An 18,710-nucleotide genomic window follows, 5' to 3' on the forward strand; every position below is an offset into this window, starting at 1 on the left:
AACAGTATTCAATAATATTAATTTTCTCTTAAAAATAGATAGCGATCTTCTTTTAAGTTCATGCAAAGATATAATAATCTTAACAATAGATAAAATGGGATAAAGTTCCTAAAGTTGTAATTAACACAACGTTGTATCTAATGTGGTCTGTAGACTGTGGGGGAGTCGTGGAGCACGTGTTTGCACGCAATCAATTCATGTATTGGATTTCAAACTGTTACGTCTACTTCACTCCAACTTACCAACTTTACCAAAAACGAGTCTGCTTAAAGGGCAAATTTCGTCTGCTGCAATTTTATTCTACACTAAGGGTTGTGTGGTTTTTTCTGTTTTTTAAGGTTTTGAATCTGTCAAGCTCACCTATTATCATCTTCTCAATTACATAACACTGCACAAGCTTCATGCCTTTTCACTAGCTTTGCTACAGTGTGTCATTCCAACCGAAAGGGATTCATCAGAATTTCTCACAAAGTGGGAGGTGTTCAATGTGTTTTTGGATCCATCAGAGTTACTCAGAGAAGAGAAAGGGGTTGACCGGGGAAATACCATTGGATCATCTCTGGAAATCGAAGTCTCAGTTGTTAGTTTCAAGGGTTGAACTGGAAAAGGCAGTTTTTTCACATCTTGAAATCTAAGCTCTAGTAATTGGCTTAAAAGGGTGAGGGGTTGCACTGGAAAGCTCATTAATTCACCTCTGGGAATCTAATCTGAAGGGCGTACCACCTGAAAAGACCATTAATTCACCTCTGGAAACCCAAGCTTTAATTGTCTACTCGAAGGAGAAAGAGGGTTGAATAGGAAAAGCTCATTGCTTCATACTTGCAAAGCTAAGCCTTAAGCATTGGCTCAGATCCAAGAGCTAAAGGGTTTGAACTGGAAAAGTTCATTAGTTCGCCTCTGGAGGGTTGAATAGGAAAAGCTCATTGCTTCATACTTGCAAAGCTAAGCCTTAAGCATTGGCTCGGATCAAACAGGTAAAGGGTTTGAACTGGAATAATTCATTAGTTCACCTCTGGAAATCAAAGTCTTAGGGTTTGAATCAAAAGAGGTAGGGTGTTCATCCCCACAAAGCATATCCCAAAACCCATGTAGGTTATACTAATTTCCCAACATATAGCAAGTTCATAGGCTGAATATAGCAGGTAAGATCTGAGGAAGAGAATTGTTCCTAAAATCTTCCTGCAAGCCCATTTCTCAAAGTTTGACCCATGCTTGGGCATCTTGAACAGCTGGTTCCACCACCATCATCATCAATGTTTAGAATGAACAACGAATACGGAAGCAGCTCTTATTCTTGTATGTCATACCCCATGCAATCCTCAACTAATTCAGAGCTCCGAGCCTCTGCCCTGCCATATACATATCCAGAAAGTGGCTCTGAGCAATACGATTCAATGGGTCCAAATGAATATTACTATGATCCTTCTTGTTATTACGTCCCTTACTTACCTGAGCATTCTGTTTCATCTTCTCATGTAAATACTTCTGACTACAGTGGTGATTGGTATCATAATCCTCTGCCATCTCATAGTCAACCGTGGTACTTGGGGATTGAAGCTCCGTCAAGCTCATATTACCCGCCTGTTACTAGTGATCTCAGTCCTTATTGTTATTTATCTCCATATGTGCAAGATCCAGTATCTTCAACCACTTGTATTACTTCTCAGGAGGATTGGTCCTTGGCTTCAACTTCCCATTCTCCAAATACTGATAACACAAGTAGCCTTTATTGTCCAATTCAGAGTGACAGTTCCAATTTCTATACATGGTGTCAAAGCGAGCACACACAGGAGAAGCCGTTTGAAGACAAGGTCAATACCGCCCTTTCTGAACATGGACATCCAGATTCTGGGCAACAGACAGGTATCTTGTTTTGGATCTCTGCATGAGAGCTATGTTCATGAAGACTAGATTTGAAGGCTAGTTGTAATTTACAATTTTCTGTGATAATAGGCCTTTTGAATCGATAGTATGCTGTAAGACTAACCCTTAGAAAATTGCTTGGTATTTTTCAATAAGATTTAAAATGTAAAAGATGTGAGTTTCCTAGGCTTGATTGTAGCGCCACTGCTTTAATGACCTTCACTAGTTGTACATTACTTTGAATAAAATGTGTGTATATTTGGAATAAGTGGTTGTGGAGGGAGAGCATGGAAGGAATGGTTCGATGGTATCTTTGATTTTTTCACCTTTTTTTATTCCAATTAGGATGCTTATAGCTTTCGCATAAGAAGCTGCAGGCTAAGGTATACGATTTGTGTGGGTACCATCTCCATCCTGTCTTACTGCTATAATCATTCCTATCAGAACATTTCAATTGTTTCCTTACCATTAGTAATCTAGAACCAACAGAAAGAATGCAACCTTTATCACACCTGAGTGGGTCTAAGACTCTAAGTTAAATACCATTTCTATCTGTTTCGATTTTCCACAATTTTAATGTCAATGCTTTTTTCATATAATTGGCAATATTTCATGTTTGACAGGGCAATTGCTTAAGAAGGTGATATTAGATTTTGAACTATTCTAAATTATTTCTGAAATGCTAATGTAAATCCTCATGTTTCTAGAGTTAGGACTCAGGAGGGTAGTAGTGAATATTGCCACTAGGTATGGGTGGCAATTCTAGCCTCGTATGACCTTGTGAGTATTTGAAATTTTTATGTGCTCTTCATCTACACCCCAAAGAATGAAAGAATTGATTGCAAAATGTCTTTGGATTGTGGTGCTAATGATGTAAAGAGGGATAGCTGCTATTTTATCAAATGTCATTTAGCACGCCTGCAATCTTTGCTGCCTGCCTCATAATATTAAATTTGGATCAAGATAAAATTGCATTGCAAACTCTTGTTAGGATTTGAACTTGTATTTGATCTGGTGTATTCTCACAACTAGCATTTAAGTGACAGACTCCAATTCTTGGGATTGCAGATATGAAAAGCTGTAGTGGGTGGCAATGAAATCGAATTGATTGGGTGTCTGTGTTTGTTGAATTATATAATCTATGAGTCTCATATTCTCATGCTTAAAATTGCTTCTGACAACTTTTAAATGAATGAACTTTGACTGATAATCAATCCTAATGCAAAAAAAATGTAGATGGCAAACCTTAAATTTTCTTGTGCTCTTAAACAATTTTTTCACAAGCTGAGAAACACTCCCACTGAAACAAGCCCCCTTGGGCCTATCTTAGCTTAGTGTTGCTTCTGTTTCTCAAATATCATGTTACAGGTTGCTATGTTGCCCATGCTCCATCTAAACTTAAGGGAAATGGGTACAAAACCATCCAATATTTTGAGCTCTTGAAGACTGGTTTGTGTCTTTTATTATATTGGTGGTAAATATTATAACCTTTAGAAACTGATGAATATTGCTTCTGGGTTGATTGTTTTTTCCTTGACCTAGTTAGACATATTAAAATTAACTTTGGCCTCTTTAAGGGATATATTTTTTGATTGCTAGGTTATGTCAGTCTTGAGATGATTGGCACGCCTAACCTGTGGCTGCAGTAGTTACAACCCAGGGGCATCTAAGCTGTCAAAATCACTCGGGGATCATACCCGGCCTGGTCTACACCTTCGATACCACAAGGGAATAGTGTCATGGTCAATATCCTAAATCTATTTAAATTTAAAACAAACTAAAGTAGCCCTGCATATGGTACATTAATTTCAAAAAGAGAGAAAAAGAGGCCACTGAGCCTGGAGTTAGTACTCCTAAAATAAACTGAGAACTACTTAAAAAACCAATAAGATCCTGGGGTTTCCATATTCCGTGGTTCTATATGCCGCCCTGTCCCAGAAGCTCCACCCAATGTTTGTGTCCCAACTAGCGTCTTTGCCTACATGCCTCCTTATTCAAAAGAGGTGGTCCATCCTATTATGTGCTCCTTGGCTCTGGCCTTGCCACTGCGGATTGTCTGCTAGTTGATCCAGCTCATTTTTTGGGTATCCTTGGGGGATCTCCTAATGGAGCTGTCACCGGTTTAAGTGGGAATAAAGGAGAGGCTACCAGTTTAAGTGGGAATAAAGGTGGCGCTGCCACACTTAGGAGAAAATTTGGCAATGTTATGTCTTACAAGTATTTTCCAAGTTTCATTTACTTGAATTCTCTTCACAATCTGCCTTTGCATAAATGGTCACACCTTGCTTTGCAGTACTAGTCAAGCTAAGGCCTCCCATATTCTTCCTTGGGCAATAAATGTCCCATTTAACTCTGGGAAGGCCTTTTTACCCTTCTCTAGGTGGCCATAGGAAACTTTTAGATAAGCTGGTCAGCAGGCTGGAGATATTCTTTGAAGGGGCACCAACAAGAAGAATAAAATGCATGAGTTGCTACTAATATTTTAGAACAGTCATACACTTAGTCTACCAGTAGTCCATCTTTCTGGCCATTCTGGCTAGAACATGATTCCACGTGTCTGTAATAGAGGCTTGAAAGTTAAAGGGAAAGTCTCTATCCATGACTGTTGGTGGCCAAAACTTAAAAGCCAAGGGTACAGGGTTTATGGAGTATGAGCATTGCAACATGTTTTCCTACTTTGAATCCGGGAGGCAGAAGGATCATAGAATATTTGAATTGTGCTATTGATAAGCTGTTGACCATTTGGGGTAGAGAGTTGCCCCTGATGAGCCCAAGACTGGCCTTATGTTCAACAAGAGATAGAAATGCATCAACAACCAGCATATACAAGACTAGGACTCGGGCTCAGCCTTGCCTGAAGACTTAAATGGAGCAGAGGGCTTAGAGTTGGCCTTGTTGATGGTAATTCTGTTTGAAGCATCAGAGAATATGGTTGATGCTGCTCTCGTAAACTAGGGAACAAACCCATTGGGCCATAATGAAGTGCCATCCCACTCTGTTATAGACTTTCTCAAAATTATTTTTCTTGAATAAAATCATGCCCTGACGCTGCTCTCATAAACTAGGGAACAACCCCATTGGGCCATAATGAAGTGCCATCCCCTCTGTTATAGGTTTTCTCAAATCTTGAATAAAATCTTGCCCTCAAGCTTTAACTCATTCAATCATCATGCCTTCCCAAATAGCTGTAATATTATGTAGAATGTCTTATAAAACCTATTGTCTCAGGTTTGACAACCCCTTTGAAGATAAATTGAAATCTTCTGGCAAGAGCTGTGCCTAAGATTTTGTAAACCACCATCAACAGGGTGATTGGTCTCTAATCATGATTCATACATTATCTCAGAATCATTATTTTTGGGAATACCCATGATATTTTACTTGGTTAATTGTGCTGCCAAGCTTATTTATTTTTTCAAGGTTTTTTGGTAAACCATCAAAAGGATTGGACCAGTGAAATCTCAAGTTGCTTTGTAGAGTTCACAGTGCAGCCTATGTATCTCTAGGGATTTGCATTAGCTGTACTGTTGAGGTCCAATTTAAGCACTTCAAGGGAGAGGTTCAACTCACAGGCCTCTCTATCCTTGAGAGAAAGGCTCGGAGGGAGCAACTTGCATACATTAGTTCAAGGCTTCTTCAGGTTTCTCTTTAGAGGTTTGAGCAGTGAAAATCTGTTTGTAATGGTCCACAATATGTTCAAGAATGTCTTCATCATTTTTGTTGAGTCTAGGTCAATCTTAAGCACCTCTAGTGAGAGGTTCAATTATTAGTGAGAGAAAAGCTCAGAGGGAGCAACTTGCATACATTAGTTCAAGTCTTCTTCAGGTTTGTAATTAGAGGTTTGAACAGTGAAAACCTGTTTATAATGGTCCACAAATTGTTCAAGAATGTCTTCATTATTTTTGTTGAGTCTAGGTTGATCTTAAGCACCTCTAGGGAGAGGTTCAGTTCTCAGGCCTCTTTGTCGTCGAGAAAAACTCAGAGGGAGCAACTTATCTTAAGCACCTCTAGTGAGAGGTTCAATTCTCAGGTCTCTTTGTCATTGAGAAAAGCCCAGAGGGAGCAACTTGCGTGCATTAGTTCAAGGCTTCTTCAGGTTTGTCATTAGAGGTTTGAGCAGTGAAAACCTGTTTATAATGGTCCACAAATTGTTCATGGATGTCTTCATTATTTTTGTTGAGTCTAGGTCGATCTTAAGCACCTCTAGGGAGAGGTTCAATTCTCAGGCCTCTTTATTGTTGAGAGAAAGCTCAGAGAGAGCAACTTGTAGACATTGGTTCAAGGTTTTTTCAGATTTCTCATTAGAGTTTTGAGCAGTGTCCAGGGGGCAGTAGCTCTAAGTTGTTTTTTTTGTAAACTTTGAATTCTGATTTTCAATAGTGACTGGTGCCTAGCCCATTGGGCGATGAGAAGTTGAAACTTGAAAGTGAAGAAAATCAGGGAAGTGATTAAAGATTAGCTTTTCATATTAAAAGCTTAGAAGTTGAAATCATAAAGCAAAGAGAACCATGAAAAAATTCTCACCTGTAAACAACTTAATAAATCAGAGAAATCTGTTTTTATTAGTCAGAGATGGAATCATACATATTCTGAAATAATTCCTTGCTAAGACTTGTTCCAAGGAACCAAAAGGACTTGAGTGAACTGTCACAACTGAGAACTTTGTTGACTCATGAGTCATGAAGCTATCAAACTGCTGCTTTTAGACTCAGACTATAAGACAATAAGATAGGAAGACGAGATGAAGACTAGATGGTGAAGAAGATGGAAGAACTCTGAAGGCCCTTCTTTCTTCCTTTTATTGCCTGGCTATATGCTCCAAATTTGAAAGGTCCGGATTAAATTTGTGATGTGCTTTTTGTCATCATTCAGGTGGCAAAAATATGCTAAAATTACCCCAAAAGCAGTGGATCTGAAGCTGTATTGGACATCAAAACAGCAGTGCCTACCTGTTCTATCCTTGGCATTATTTTTTACAAAATACAGTAAAGACAGGCAGCACCCACCTTCCCTCTATTCACTGGGTGTAAATAACACAACGTTAGCACTATTTTTATTTATTTATTTATTTATAACAAGAATGAGTATATTTTGCATTAGAAGTTGCTTCAGCCACACTGGTTAGCACATTAATACAACAATATGCACTCTTCCAGAAGGAAATTCTGGAACTTGTTCAAAACTTGGAGTTTACTGTGTAAAGAAATATAGCAATCTTGCACAGAGGATTTTGAAAAGATACTACAGGTATAAAATGTAAATTCTATAAAATACACTGAAGATTAAAAGAAATTTGCAAAACATTAAACACTAGCACTGGATATAGGCATGATGGCTGTAGGCTTTGTTCTGGTTTCCTGTGATGGCCTTAAAATTCTGGTCTGCACCCATCATTTCCACGTCATCCTGTTGCTGTTGCATAGTCTTGTCTTTCTTGACCTCCTCAATTATTGACCCTGTTGACCCTGCCGCCTACACGTACCTACAAGTCAGTGAGAAAAGCCTTCAACCCCACAAGGTGTGGTTGGTGGCAGGGAATTCAGAGAAGGGGCTGTCACACTAATCCCGACTCTCTCCGTTTGAACTATCTTCTAAGTTAGCTAAGGGGGGTGGTCCCTAATGAAATGTTAAGTTAAAAGATGTGAGTTTCTAGGAGAGTGTTATAGTGAAAATGGATTACTTTTAAAGATTTATGGGCAAATATGAAGTGAACAGCTTGAAATAACAATGCCAATCATTAATATGATTAAAAACCATAAAACTAGTGCCTTATGAGGAATTTGCTCAACAATTTAAAAATATATTTTCTCAAAGTAAAATGCAATGCTCGCCTCTCAAAAGAGAAAACAAAGTAACCCTGAAATGTAAATAAGAATTGTTAGCACAAAATATATAAGATACAAAATGCTTTTGAGATAATCAACTTTATAAATCAAAACATGTGAAACATATCTTGCCAAAACCCAAAAATTAGTAATTAACTTGGAAATGTAAAAGAAAGGAAGTGCTAAACCAAGACATCAATATGCAATTAGACTTGAAACATGAAAATAAAACACTTGTTTGAAATGATTATAATACTTGCTTTTGGAATAGACTTTGCATATGAAAACTCAAACCATCAAGAAACAAGTAAAGTAAATGTAATGGAAAGTGCTCTTGGTTAATTTTATTAATTAGCTCTACAAGAAGATTACAATTTAACTCTTCAATCCTCAGACTTCACCCTTACCCAATGATATGGATCTCATAGTGAAGAGTCAATAGAGGAGTAGAGGATCTCTAAGATGTCTACTTCAACCAACTTATGTTGGAGGTAAAATTTTAATGAGGCTTGGGGCCTTCCTACACTAAAATGCTTAGATGAAATGCAAATTGTGTTAATTCCCCAAATTAAAATACTGATACATGTAAATGTTTCAAAGAGATTGATTTGCAATGCTTGAAAATGAAAGTGTGTTCAACATAAGTTGCAATTATAACTTCGATTGGATTCATTGGAAGAATAAAATTAGCTTACAAGTGTTGCATGTGTTTCATCAATGAATTAAAATGATACAAGTAATTTGCTTGAAAGTAAAATTTGTTTCAAATAGACAATGACAATAAATTGCTCCAATATTCAAGATAACAATGTAGCATAAAATTGAAGCATGCATTCAAGTGCTCATGAAACAATTTACCAAGGCAAATGGAAACGAATCAAAGTTTGTTAAGAATATAAAATGCTTGCATGTAAATGATGAATTGCTCAAAGTAAAGTGTAAGCTTGTAAGCAACAATGAGAAAAAAAATGCAAAGCTCAAATGAAATTGAAACAAACTTTAACTTAATGAATTGTGATAGTGAGGTTGTGTTAATTCCCAATTAAAACATATGCATGTAAGTGAATGAAGTATGAAAGCTTAAACCATGCAAATTTCAATCCACCCAAGAGAAGCCTCCCTTTAAATGGGGAGATAGAATACCATGGGAGAAATTCCAAGCTCCCACAAGAAAATTAGATCTTTTATTAATATTACAAAGAGAAGAGGGTCCTTCAAAGTATTTGTAAAGTTTTGTAGATGTTCTATGCTAAGAACAATTTCACTTTTCTCACAGCAAGTAGATAAGCAAAATGCAGATAGAACATATAAGCAGATCTTACAGAAGACAAATCAGAAACAAGAAAAATGTATGTGTTCGTTTCGGCGGTCAACAGGATGCTTCAACCAGCAAAGTCTCCTTTGGTCAGCCAGCCCAGCATGTGTCACAACAACCCTCCAACCAGTAGAACTTCTGCGAAACCCTAGCAGCAGAAACCCTAGTCGTCCTTCCCACGTGAGGCTGAAATTCGTTCTCCAGATAGCTCGTACTTATGGATGAGAGAGGAAGATGTGAGTTGTGTTATATGCAAGTTCTCTCCAACTTTTCCTGTATATATATCCATCAAAGAGGGTGTGTGACACATCTGTTGGGCATGTGAGCCTACATTACAAAACTGGCTGACCTTGCACATATAATTTATTAAGAATAATAAATTCAAAATATAAGTTCTGCTCATCGGATTAAGACTATTTTTATATGGATTTTACACCTCTCAGAAAGAGGAATCCAACAAAAATATTAGCCTCTTAATCTGAGCATCAGAACATGGAGTTTGGACCTAGTTGTCCAAATTTAACACTCCCTCTCAACTAGGGAGAACTCCATCTATTAGTGCAATTAACATCGTGAGTCATCCCGCCGAAACTTGCTTTGCTGGCTTCTTTATTTCAGAACAGAAGTGGGTAGTCACAAAGACATCATTCCCTGACTGACATAATCAGTTCAGAGGTCCCAGACCTCACAAATCTTGATCCCAAATCAAGTGGTTGGACCATGCCATCCTAGATAGAGAGTACGGCAATCTCTGATGCGTCCATCAGTCTTTGCTAATAGTCTCTAGCTTTTCCACACCTCATTGGCCAAATGAGAGGTACTTCCCATGAGCCCTGAACTCAATGGGTAGGATGCATACGGGGCACAGATTAAATGAGTGGCGAACCAGCTCAATAATCACAAGGGTGGGGCAGAAGCATTATGAGTGCTTATAGCTCCGAGAAGCTATCCCCAAAGCCCCCCAGAGCTCCCAGAGCTCATCGTCCAACAGGACCCACATTATAGGGTCTTTCCACGACCCCAAGATTCTCACGGAAGGTTAGGAACTTGACCTTCCCCAGGGGCTTAGTGAGAATATCCGCGACCTGCTCATCAGTTCCTATATGATCGAGCCTTACGGCGCCTCGTTGTACCATATCCCGGATAAAGTGGTACCTGATATCAATATGCTTGGATCGGTCGTGGAACACAGGATTCTCAGTCATACGAATCCCACTCTGATTATCACAGAGTAATACAGTGGTATCTAGCACATGTTGGAACAGCTCACTAAAGAGCTTCCTCAACCAAACTGCTTCACAACAGGCCATACTAGCAGCAATGTATTCGGCCTCCGCGGTGCTCAAAGCCACCGACTTCTGCTTCCTGCTCATCTATGAGATCGAAGCAGAACCAAGATTGAAACAGCATCCAGATGTGCTCTTACGATCCACCACACTGCCAGCGCAATCGGCATCAGTATATCCCCGGAGTATCACACTCCCGACAGTGTATCTCAGCCCATGGTTTATCGTGCCCCGAAGATATCTCAAAAGATTCTTGGCACTAACCCAGTGAAATTTATGAGGCTCAACCATCTGTTGACTCAAAGTATTCACTGCAAAACATATGTCCGGACGGGTGTTCGCTAAGAACATCAAAGCTCCTATGAGTTGACGATACTCAGTAGGATTGGCCAAGATAGGCCCTGCAGCGCTGCCACTCAATCTTCTTAAAGTTGAGTTCCATTGGTGTCGACACGGACTTACAGTCCACCATCCCAAATCTTTCCAGAAGCTTCACAATATACTTTCCTTGAGAAAGGAAAATCTCTCCAGGTCTCTGCCAGACCTCCAGGCCTAGGAAATAGTGCATCAGTCCTAGGTCTTTCATCTCGAACTCAGCAGCAAGCTCCCTCTTACATTGATGAATGAGAGGGTCATCACCTGTCAGGAAGAGGTCATCCACATACAACACTAGAATGAGAGGCTTTCCTTCCACAACCTTAAAGTAAAGGTTTGGATCAGCATTGCTTCGAGTGAAGCCCAGCTTCATCAAGTAACTATCCATCCTCTCATACCAAGCTCTGGGTGCTTGCTTTAACCCATAGAGGGCTTTCTTCAACCTGCAGACATAAGTGTCTCGATCTTGAACTTCAAATCCCAGAGGTTGTTCTACATACACCTCTTTCTTTATTGCACCATGCAGAAAAGCGGTCTTGACATCCATCTGATGAAGACTCCATCCTTGCGTAGCAGCAAGGGCTATGATGGATCGGATGGTGGTATATCGAGCCACAGGTGTAAATATATCGTCATAGTCAATTCCTTTCTTTTGAGAGAAGCCACGGGCAACAAATCTTGCCTTAAACTTTTCAGCGCTCCCATCAGATCCATGTTTAATCTTGTAGAGCCATTTAGCGGTGACAACAGATTTGTCCTTCGGTCTCGGGACCACATCCCAGACATCATTCTTCATAATAGCCTCATATTCTTCATGCATAGCATCCTTCCAGACTTGATGCTTGATGGCTTCCTCAAAAGATCCAGGTTCAGATTGTATAATAGTACTCATGGCAGCTAGATACCCTTGGTATCTACACGGCTTCTTGCTTTCTCGGAATGTTCCCCTTTGTCTTGGATGACTTCTTCCTTTCCTTTAATGTTCAATGAGATTCCCAAGAGCTATGTTCTTCATGATTCCAATACGAGCTCTTGTTTCCATGATGCTATGATGCATCTTCTTATCATGATCATATCTGCAAGGACTTCTGATAGGATCCTATCGAAAGGGATACCATCTCATTCATACTGGAGATTTATTACTCCCTCTTTCCTTAAGATTCCTCTATCCTTCAGATGATATGAATTCTTCTTCATAACCTTCCCATAGCATTGAGTCTTAGCTATACTAAATTGTTTTGTTTGAGTACCAAACCTTTAAAACAATGAGGTCTTTATGATAGCTACACCTAGATAGGGATCAGGACCTTACCTTTATCATAGCCAGGATCATGCTCAGGACCTTGTCTTCATAACAGAATAAGATCATGACTGCTTGTTTTACTGTAACATTCTCACTGAGAACTTTACTGTTCTTTTACTGAGATAATCTCTGTGCTTTTACCGAAGCCATAGCTATAACACTGAGATCTCAAGATCTTCTCATAATCAATACTAGACCGAGATCATGATACAGACTGATTCTGCCACTCCAAGACCAAGATCATCAATCCCTTTCTCAGACACTGCTGAGACCATCATCATTATTGCTACTACACTGAGGTCCCTGTTATTGCATCACTGATATCATCACGACCTGTATCATCGATGTTATCACTACTAAGCTGCTGCACATTCATCCAAATCAGCACTGCTTCTTCGCATAACATTTTCTGCCTCAAAATTTCAGAGATCTATACAGAGATTTTCATCAAGAATCTGACCAAGATCATGATTACCATCGACCATACTATATATAACAAGACAGAGTATCATTATAAAAACTCCACATATGCTTACTGCATTTTCAGAACTCGACAAACCTGTAACCACATACAAACTCTGTCTGCTGCGCGTTTGTATGTTGTAGTGCTGTCCGAGTTCATCAACCGAGGTTTGACACGTCTTCCACTCCCGCACTGGCATATAAATCTATATATACCTGCGTATATATCTTACCATCCACGTAGTCCTTTGGACTGTCCACGTGACGGCTCCACAATAATTTGCTGCACCGTTTATTCAGGCGTCCTACGCTGCATAAACATGCACAGCGATATGCCTAGCCGCTGACCTGAGTTCCTGCTACCACGTGGCAGTCTAATAAACTTCCAGCCGGCTGTGTATTGTACATCTGCGCATTTACTAGTGAGTCTCAACACTCACATAGAACTGCATATACACTGTCCACGCGTTACCTCTGCAAACCGGCGCAATCTCCTTCGTTGTTTGTTCCCAAACGCATCAGCATATAAAACTGTATATATATAGATAATGCTGTCCACGTGCCGGATCCTTGGCAGTCCTGCGCAAGGCCACCATATATCCCTGCCACGTATCAGCTTCTTTGGTGAAATTCTGTACGCGTTCTCAATACTTATATAACCTGTGTTATATATGTTTATAGAACCCCTCCCAAATTCGATCAAACTCCAAGTAATTATTCCGTGCCTTCACCGGAACCTGCGTACACGTCTAACAGTCCACACGTTGTTTCTGCAATCCTGCGCGATTTTCTTCGCTGCCTGCTCCAAACGCCTTGTCACATATATACAGCACGACCTGTATACATATATCACCGTCCACGTGTCTGTCAACTGTTCTGTAGTTGTTTTTGCCCACGCGTCTATTACTTACGCGTTACTGTCCTAAGTGCTCAGCACTTATCCAGCCTACGCGTATAATCTCTTGTGCAGTCTCGGTCGACCCACGCACTTCCTTTGCTGCTCACCTTAACACACCAGCTTATAAATATAAATCCGCAACTGATCATACGGCGTTTTATATCTACAACCCCGCGTGTATATCTAACTGCCCACGCGTCAGACCATCAACACTTCTGTGCCATATCTCTCTGACCACGCGTCGTCCTCAAAACCCGACTGTTCACTGTTTGTCTCAGCAACTCCGCACAGTCTTCTCTGCTGTTACTCCAAACGTATCAGCGTATGCAAACCTGCGCGTGTACTGGTCCACGTGTCCATTTATCAACAAGCCCGCAGTCGTTGCCGATATTTCTCCACGTGTCCACACTTAGATATATAAACCTGTACATATATACCACAGTCTACGTGTTGGCTTGGCAGACCTGCGCGTTCTCCCGCGCTGTCTACTTCCACGTCCTGACGTATATGTATAAACCTGTAAACATATATCCCGGCCCACGCGTTCGTCCACTAACGCTCCTGTGATGGTAGTAAATACTTGACCACGTGTCTACCTATCGTAGACCTGCGCAGCTCTGTTTCTTCAGTTAATCATCCAACTGAAACACGGCAATCCACCTATGATTAACCGAAGACTTTCAAGACAGTCTTTATACTGTTCGGCTGATTTATCGACCCCTGGACAGCGCTGTTCTCATATGATCCTCCGCGCATCGATCTTAGAACGATCATCTAAAATGCTGCGCAACCATATATTCGAACTACTGCTCCATTCCGATACAACTCGCCTCTTCGACCTCGTCTGAATTCCAAGATTAACCTGTGCGCCTTCAACCCTGAACTGCGCATAGGATGTACGCATTTGAACTGCGTCATCCTCCTCTTAGAAATCAGAGCAAGACCTTTAATCCTTCGATGATGATTGCTATAGATAGAGTTTGTCTTCACCTCAGCTCTGATACCATGTAAAGTTTTGTAGATGTTCTATGCTAAGAGCAATTTCACTTTTCTCACAGCAAGTAGATAAGCAAAATGCAGATAGAACATATAAGCAGATCTTACAGAAGACAAATCAGAAACAAGAAAAATGTATGTGTTCGTTTCGGCGGTCAACAGGATGCTTCAACCAGCAAAGTCTCCTTTGGTCAGCCAGCCCAGCATGTGTCACAACAACCCTCCAACCAGTAGAACTTCTGCGAAACCCTAGCAGCAGAAACCCTAGTCGTCCTTCCCACGTGAGGCTGAAATTCGTTCTCCAGATTGCTCGTACTTATGGATGAGAGAGGAAGATGTGAGTTGTGTTATATGCAAGTTCTCTCCAACTTTTCCTGTATATATATCCATCAAAGAGGGTGTGTGACACATCTGTTGGGCATGTGAGCCTACATTACAAAACTGGCTGACCTTGCACATATAATTTATTAAGAATAATAAATTCAAAATATAAGTTCTGCTCATCGGATTAAGACTATTTTTATATGGATTTTACATCTCTCAGAAAGAGGAATCCAACAAAAATATTAGCCTCTTAATCTGAGCATCAGAACATGGAGTTTGGACCTAGTTGTCCAAATTTAACAGTACTCAACTAAACTTGAAAGAGAGTCCTCACAATAATTGCTTGAAACTTGGACACTAGACCTCCTTTCTTGAGAAAGTAGCGACAAGATCTCACAAAACTTATGCAAGGGAAACAAGGTGTGAGTTTCCTCCAAATGCCTATGACTTAAAGAGGAAAATGGGCAGCCCTCTAGTGAATTCGACTTGGCCAAAATAAGCCTCAAAAGGGCTCACGACATCCTTGGAAATTGAACCCCCAACACTTGCCAAAGGAACTGCAAACACTTGTTAGATGTTGCGAGAATTTGCTCTTCAAAATCTGCCACACAAGAGTTAGCAAACAATCCAAACAATGGCTGCAAAATAAGTTTAAGTATTAATGGAAAAATCAGCAAGATAAAATGTATATGTACAATTATAATTTACAAAAGGCTAAGCTAAAGAGTGAGAGTAAACTCTTGTCTTTGCTTAAGCCATCTTCAAGCTCTTAGATAGCAAATGAAAGAAATGAAGTACAATGTTTGTTTTAAAAGAGATTTCAATTTAGAAGTTCTCGGCTTGTGTACAAGCTATGTGCCGAAATCCCTGCAAAACCACTTTGTAAGATAAGACTATGAAGGTTCAAAGAACAAATGAGAGTTCCTTTAAGAATGTATCAAGAGTGGGTTGGTTTTTCCAAAGACTTCCCCTCACGCTTGATTTTGTAATCCCAACAAAATTGTTCTCTCTACAAAACTTCAATCAAGAATTAGTTTCATATAGATTTAGCAATAAACAATGATAAGAAACTCTAGAAATTTATTTAAAACCAACTAGAGCATTCTATACCTAAAGCATACTTCTAAATCAAATGTCAATGCAAGTTAGCTCTACAATAACAAATCTACAAGAGCATATGGAAGCAAATTAGATCAAAGCATGAGTAAAAGGAATTATACCAATGCTCAACAATTCATCACACTGGAAAAGGAGGAACACCTCATGAATGAAACCCCAAAGTCTTTATTGATATTTTTGAAAGTGTACAAGGCAGCAGTGCTTCTGCAAGCAAAATAGCTAGTAACAGTATGATCCAATGTGAGAGCCCATGGCTTTATTATATAGAGAGTTGGGAACAAATTCCAATGAAGAATGACAATGACAAATGGCATTGGAGCCAATCCCAATGTAGAAGTGATTAAACAAGTGGCATGGGGTGACAATCCCAAAAAGAAATTCGAATTTGTTGAATGGAGCTCCAATGCCAAGTGTAAAAATCGAATTCTGGCAAGTGGACATCATTTTCTTCATCCCTTATGTGCCAAATTCGAATTTTATGGTGGAATAACAAGTGTATATGGATGGTAACCCATGTGGGGACAATTTTCCACAAAAATCTCCACCAAATATTCTCTCAAATCCTCCCAAATGTATATTAATTTCACAAATTCAATTTTCCAAGCAGTTTTTTCATTTAATGCCAGAAATTCTATTTTATTTGAGCACATGTCCTTTCCTTGATTTTAGGAGTCCACATCACCTTGGGACTTCACTTTAACTCCCCCATAATTTTTCACCTCATTTTCACAACATTTAGCATGTGTGTATATTTATTTTTCTCTATTTATTTAATTTTTGGCTTAATTAATTACCAGATTTCCCACTAAACTTAGGAAAAATGGGTTTTGAGGGTCCAAAACACATTATTAACCCCTCAAAGTGTGTCATAGTAGAAAGTTGAGGGTGAAAGGTGTAATTTTGATTACTCATATCCCATACAACTTCTCTAGACTACACTTATTACAATTTAAATACATTTTTATTTGCAATTTTTGACCTGCGGGAAATCTAAAAAATTAAAAAAATGACTATCTAGACCTAACCAAATTCCACGAATTTTTTTGTGTGATTTAGTATGGTAATATACATCGACTCTAGACACTAAGATGTGTTGGGGGTTCAACCTTCAAACCGTCACCCCGAATTTGGGGTAAAACGTGAGTGTAAAAACATAGAAAAATATCCGCCTCTGAAAAAGAAGGGATAATTAATCAGATAAAAAAACACTCCAAGGTGTACTTGTTTGTTGATAGAGTCCCAACATCCTAGGCCTGTTATAGACTCAAAACCCATCATTACTAGTATCACTTATTACAATTCCCCGTAGGGTGTGGAATCTGGGTACAAAAAAGATGATGAGAAGATAGAAATAGAGTTAAAAAACTCTGTTGACTGACGATATCTGATGGTACAAATGTCCTCTGGATCATCCTTGGGCATGGAGTTTTCATATAATCATCAGGTACCACTCTAGTGGTCAACAGACCCAATAGACAGTTTGGTATTTGGAGCAGCTTGTTGACCACTACGTGTCAATGACCCATAGCAGTACACCCCCTTTTTTCGCAAAAGGGATAGCGCCCGGTCGACGTGTTCGTGCCGTCCAGCTATCATCATCAGCTTGATCATCATCTTATAATGTAAACCCATTCTATATGTGTATAATGTAAATAATCTCAGTAGATCCGTGTTGTGTATGTAATCACCTAGGTAAACCTATTTTTCTGGTGACGATCTACAATCTGGGAGGTTTTTTGTCTCACCGATTCATTCTCGGATGGTCGACAGAGTTTTCCTTCAGCCTTACCCCAAAGCCGGAATGGATTTTGTCACTGGGATCTTAGGGGAGTCCTAGTGTTATAGATCGAGTCTATGTAAAAGTGATTTGGGAATAATTCTAACTATTTGGTTAGGTTATTTTATTACAAATTGCTTGGTTTGCTGGATTATATTTGCGTTGCAGAATTGGGTAGTCTATAAGGGTCTTTTGCAAATGGGATTTCCCCATTGAAATGTAAAAAATGTGAAAATCATGATGTAAAGTGTCTTGAGGGTTGGAAAAATAATTTATTCCCTCATAGGTTAATTAATTAATTTTTTTGGCCAAAATTAATTAAAATCCAAAGCCAGAAATTTAATTAATTCTAGGTCCTAAGTAAATTTAAATTCTTCTAAGGCAAAATTTGTCGGCCCTTAAAAATTAAATTTTAAGAGGTCCAAGGACTAAGGTAAATTAATTATTTTGCTAAATTTTAAGCCTTTGGTCCCTGGGGTTAAAGTCAAAGTCAAAATTTTGAGGAAATTAATTAAAAATTTTCATTTTTGAATTAATTAAAATGCATTAAATTGAAAAATTTGAATTTTCTCAATAATTTAAAATTTCGACGGATAAGATCAAAAGAAATTTTGATTCTCATCAACGGTCGAGATTTCTTTGATGAGGATCACTCGAACTAGCCGTTGGAGGATTTATTTTTAAATATGAGGTCATTTGTCAGTGAGTTCATCCGATCTTTTGATCGTGTATTAAGTGAAAAACTCTCTTGTAATCTTTTTATGAGTAATAAAGAAAGACTTTGGGGTTAAATTTCTGTTGGTGTTACTCTTCATGGAAATACTGTAAGATGTGTCATTTTCATGCATAGATTTATTTTTAACCATCGATGATAGCTTTTTGAAGAGTGATTTGAGTACATGTATCTTGCTCAGTTGCTAGGGTTTGAATGATAATTTAAGTTTTGAATATAATAGCAGGTATCTCTATTTATCTGAATTTTATTATCGTTTTCTCGCTCTATGTTGATGGTTGAATTAAGTTGTGCAAGAAAGTTTTGATTTTGAGATCACCGGGCATTCAGGGAAGTTCTCGGCTGAATTAGTCAACTCTCGATCCGTGTTTTCTGAAGAGCCCAACTTGATTTGATCCCGGGTTTATCATAAGTTTTTTTTTTTTTGTTGTAAA

General features: G+C 39.0%; 1 protein-coding gene across 2 annotated transcripts in view; it reads left to right on the forward strand.

The window, feature by feature from the left end:
- The first annotated feature begins 268 nt into the window (after positions 1-268).
- Positions 269-18,710, forward strand: part of LOC149218835 (uncharacterized) — an 83,943-nt gene continuing 65,501 nt past the window's right edge. For both annotated transcript variants that reach the window (XM_089384158.1, XM_089384159.1), the window contains exon 1: positions 269-1,863. In XM_089384158.1, coding sequence (XP_089240284.1) covers positions 1,209-1,863 — 655 coding nt within the window. In that variant the 5' untranslated portion in view covers positions 269-1,208. The remainder of the gene's footprint in view (positions 1,864-18,710) is intronic.

This window comes from Pinus tabuliformis, chromosome Q, assembly GCF_031772625.1.
Source record: "Pinus tabuliformis cultivar Carrire ecotype Pingquan chromosome Q, CPIR1, whole genome shotgun sequence".
Classification (NCBI taxonomy): domain Eukaryota; kingdom Viridiplantae; phylum Streptophyta; class Pinopsida; order Pinales; family Pinaceae; genus Pinus; species Pinus tabuliformis.